Source organism: Babylonia areolata, chromosome 3, assembly GCF_041734735.1.
Source record: "Babylonia areolata isolate BAREFJ2019XMU chromosome 3, ASM4173473v1, whole genome shotgun sequence".
NCBI classification, from domain to species: domain Eukaryota; kingdom Metazoa; phylum Mollusca; class Gastropoda; order Neogastropoda; family Buccinidae; genus Babylonia; species Babylonia areolata.
The window spans coordinates 54,983,570-54,988,569 of NC_134878.1; the positions used below are offsets into that span (position 1 = coordinate 54,983,570).

Below are 5,000 nucleotides of genomic sequence, written 5' to 3' on the forward strand. Positions count from 1 at the left end.
CACACACACACACACACACACACACACACACACACACACACACACACACACACACTTAGAAAAAAGTGCACTTGAAAAACACAGTGCAGAAAGCCAGCTCAGGAAGGAAGACAGTGCCAGACACCACCACGCGAGGAACGGACCGCCCATAAACCCCACCGCTGGAAGTTGAACAACTGGCATGGAAGGTCAGGGTTTTAACCCTTTTTCACACGAGCATTTAGTCAGTTGAGGGAGGAAGGCAGTATATGTGTTTCGTACACTAAAAGGATACACTGCAAAGCGTCCATGCATGCTCTTATGTTCGATGGTCTGTAAAATAAAACAAAATACTACTTTGTGGAAATGTTTCAGTTCCTCAACGAATGCTTACTTTTCATTAACCATTCAGCCATTTCCCAGAAGTACAATCCAAAATCAGCCTTTAAACGGGAAAAGAAACCAGAAGTACACGTATCCTGTCTCAAGAGTCAACCCTTTGACTGTTAAACCTTGGAGAAATGAGATCAGTGTTGTCTGTGGCATAAGTTTGACCACTTTTTGTGCACTCACCAGTGGTGTAATTCCTTCTGTTACAGATTGATATAATCTTACAGTTGAAGGACAGCTGGACGGGCGCAATAGCCGAGTGGTTAAAGCGTTGGACTGTCAATCTGAGGGTCCCGGGTTCGAATCACGGTGACGGCGCCTGGTGGGTAAAGGGTGGAGATTTTTCCGATCTCCCAGGTCAACATATGTGCAGACCTGCTAGTGCCTGAACCCCCTTCGTGTGTATATGCAAGCAGAAGATCAAATACGCACGTTAAAGATCCTGTAATCCATGTCAGCGTTCGGTGGGTTATGGAAACAAGAACATACCCAGCATGCACACCCCCGAAACCGGAGTATGGCTGCCTACATGGCGGGGGTAAAAACGGTCATACACGTAAAAGCCCACTCGTGTGCATACGAGTGAACGCAGAAGAAGAAGAAGGACAGCTGGATCAGTGGTTTATCCATTGCAATAGCAAGTCATTTACAGCTTAGTCTTTTGTGAAAGACCACGACTCTCAAAAGAGGGGGCAAGATTGCACTGGCTGTTCGTGCTTGCAGCAAACTGCTAGTTGGCCTTTGGAAACCATCCCAACGCCGACTGTCCTAAAACCCTCTTGGCCGAGAGAGTGTGGATGCAACTTGGGCAAGACACTCTCCACTATAATCAAATTCTAGCCCAGATAGTTGGGGGTAGCAGTTGCCTCCTCTGTTGTTCTGATGGTTTGTAGTCGATCACGACACGACTGACCATCATACATAATTGCTTCTGTTAAACCAAAGTAATGCAGTCCGTGAAAGAAGAAGATCCAGCAAAGCATAGTGACAGACATTCAGACCTGTAAGCTCCGTCTTATCTCAGTGAGGTGACAGCCCTTCACTGACGTCTATATTTTTGTCGATAACAGCCTAAAGGGGTGGGGTTAAAAAGACTGCAGGTGGGAAGAGAACTGTTTCACACGCACAGAGAGAGAGAGAGAGAGAGAGAGAGAGAGAGAGAGAGAGAGAGAGACAGAAGGGTGAAGTTTGTTCCAGACAGTTACAGACCTTGGACACACAAAAAAGATCCGCTGGCCGTAAATAAATTGTAATTTTAAACAAAACAACAATACCAACACACGCGCACGAGCTCTCTCTCTCTCTCGTTCTCTCTGTCTCTCTGTCTCGCACGCACACACACACACACACACACACACACACACACACACACACACACACTGGAGGACCGTAGCTGTAGACAGGACGTGTTTTATTCAGACAGAGTAGTCGGAGAGATGCATGGGCCTGTAGCAGCTAACGAAATAAAACTGAACCAAGTAACATGGCGCCCAGCCAAACCTTACATTTTACTTGTGTGCTTGTGTGCGTGTGTGTGTGTGTGTGTGTGCGCGCGCGCGCGCGTATGTAAGCGTGTGCATGCGAGCGTGCGTGTGCACGTGTGTGTGGGTGTGTGCGCGTGCGCGCGTGCACGCGCGCGCTCGTGTGTGTATGTGTGTCCTTCACATCCCAACTTTGCGAAGATTTTCCCACGGTCATACTTCCCAGGCCCCTGTTGCCCCCCCCCCCCCCCACCCCCCCAACCCCTCACTCAAAGCTGATGATGATGATGACAAGCTGACAGGGCACACCCACCCACACTGTCACACAGCAGTCACACAGCAGTCAGGCAGTCTGTGTGTGTGTGTGTGTGTGTGTGTGTGTGTGTGTGTGTGTGTGTGTTACCTGACTCGCCGGTGAAGCAGGCAGACATGACCTCCTCTTGGCTGAACTGTTCTCGGGAGTTGGGCTGGGCGTTCAGGATACCCTGCACCATCACCGCCAGGATGTCCCGCACGTTCTGGGCCTGCCCACAGATAGATAGATAGGTAGACAGATACATACATACATACATACATACATACATACATACATACATACATAGACAGACCTGCCCATAGATAGATAGATAGACCTGCCCATTGATAGACAGATATATAGATAGACAGACCTGCCCATAGATAGATAGATAGATAGATAGACCTGCCCATTGATAGACAGATAGATAGATAGACAGACCTGCCCATAGATAGATAGATAGATAGATAGATAGATAGATAGATAGATAGATAGATAGATAGATAGATAGACCTGCCCATTGATACATATATATAGATAGATAGATAGACCTGCCCATTGATAGATATATAGATAGATAGATAGACCTGCCCATTGATACATAGATATATAGATAGATAGATAGAATTGCCTATTGATAGATAGATAGATAGATAGACCTGCCATTGATAGATAGATAGATAGATAGATAGACAGACAGACCTGCCCACAGATAGAGAGATAGAGAGAGAGAGAGATAGATAGACCTGCCCATTGATAGATAGATATACAGATAGATAGAACTGCCCATTGATAGATAGATAGATAGATAGATAGATAGACCTGCCATTGATAGATATATAGGCAGACCTGCCCACAGATAGATAGACCTGCCCATTGGTTGATAGATAGATAGATAGACAGACCTGCCCATTGATAGATAGATAGATAAATAAACCTGCCCACATAGATAGACCTGCCCACAGATAGATAGACCTGTCCATAGATAGATAAATAAATATATAGATAGATAGATAGAGCTGCCCACAGATAGATAGATAAACCCTGCCCACATATAGATAGATAGATATAGACCTGCCCATAGGTAGATAGATAGATATATAGATAGACAGATAGACCTGCCCACAGATAGATAGATAGATAGATAGATAGATAGATAGATATATCTGCCCATTGATTGATGGATAGATAGGTAGCTAGGTAGATAGATAGATACGTGTACGTGTTTCTTTCTAATTTACAGAGAGAGAAAAAGAGAGAGAGAGAGAGATTTATAAGTGTGTGTGTATATAGATAGATAGATAGTTGAACAGACAGACACAGACAGATAGATATTCCTCACTTATCTCTCTCTCTCTCTCTCTCTCTCTCTCTCTCTATCTATATATATATATATATATATATATATATATATATGTATATTATCTCAATCATAACATTTTATGTGTCTGCATCACAATTGTGTCTATACGACTGGAAATCTGCGCCTGTAATTCTTTCCTATCCGACTGAATTTCATATTCTAGTTTGGTGATTCCTTTCCAGAAATAAGTTCATTTAAGTATATATATATATATATATATATATATATATATATATATATATATATATATATATATATATATATTGGTCATCATAGATTCTTAATGTTTTGTAGTCTTGATACCTAGCACAGCTATCAAACCCAAACTGTTTAATTCCAGATCGCAAAAAACAACAACAAAACAGAGTCGGATGAATGATATTATCTTCACATTATGGAGTTTATGGAGACGGACAAGAAAAACACAGAAGAAGAAAGAATACTTTGAAAAGTTGTTCAATTTCCTTGACCTTTTAGATCAGCACCTCCACCACCACCACCCTCCACCCCCAATCCCACACCAAAAAAGAAAAAATATCCAATTGCTGAAAACGAATTGTTAGAATACGTGAACCTGACATTTTAAGATGTTTTTCTTTTGCGTCGGTTTTGTTTTTGCCTTTCCATTTGTTTTTTTGTTTTCTTGTGTGTTCGTTCTTTGTTTTTGTTTTATTCTTGTTTTTGTTTTGTTTGTTTGTTTGTCTGTCTGTATGTTTTTCCCTTAAATAAACACCATCAATTTAGTCTGGAGGCGCCGTGGCAGAATGGAGTTAGACTTCTGATCCAGTGTTCACCAGTGATCAGAGTTCGAAACCCCGTTTCGGCATGGTTGCTGTGTACTTGGGGAAAGGCACTGTTGGCCGAATCCCCCCCCTTACCCCCCCCCCCCCCCCAGATTCAGAGAGTTACTAGAATTTGTGTGTGTGTGTGTGTGTGTGTGTGTGTGTGTGTGTGTGTGTGTGTGTGTGTGTGTGTGTGTGTGTGTGTGTGTGTGCGTTGTTACTTGAAACTGATCAGCTGTTTATTACAGAACCCGACTGATCACACACTATCTCTGTTTTTCTCTTACACTGTCTGTCCCCCTCTCCCCTACCACCCCCACGCCCCCCATCTCTCTTTCTCTGTCTCTCTCTCTGTCTGTATCTCTGTCTCTCTCTATCTATCTTTCTCTCTTTCTTTCTCTCTATCTTTCTCTTTTTCTTTCTCTCTATCTTTCTCTTTTTCTTTATCTCTCTCTCTTTCTCTCCCCTCTCTCTCTATATATTTCTCTCTCTCTTTCTTTCTTTCTTTCTCTCCTTTTCTCTCTCTCTCTCTATCTTTCTTTCTTTCTCTCTTTTTTCTTTCTCTCCCCCTCTCTCTTTCTTTCTTTCTCTCTTTTTTCTTTCTCTCCCCCTCTCTCTTTCTTTCTTTCTCTCTTTTTTCTTTCTCTCCCCCTCTCTCTTTCTTTCTTTCTTTCTTTCTCTTTCTCTCTTTCTTTCTTTCTCTCTCTTTC

At 42.8% G+C, this 5,000-nt stretch overlaps 1 protein-coding gene across 3 annotated transcripts in view; it reads right to left on the reverse strand.

Moving 5' to 3' along the window:
• LOC143280121 (solute carrier family 4 member 11-like) overlaps nucleotides 1-5,000 on the reverse strand; it is a 44,739-nt gene that overhangs the window by 34,612 nt on the left and 5,127 nt on the right. For all 3 annotated transcript variants that reach the window (XR_013054991.1, XM_076584675.1, XM_076584676.1), the window contains exon 3: nucleotides 2,254-2,374. Coding sequence is in view for 2 of the 3 variants with exons in the window: in XM_076584675.1 (XP_076440790.1) it covers nucleotides 2,254-2,374 (121 nt within the window). In the remaining variant the exon portion in view is untranslated. The remainder of the gene's footprint in view (nucleotides 1-2,253; nucleotides 2,375-5,000) is intronic.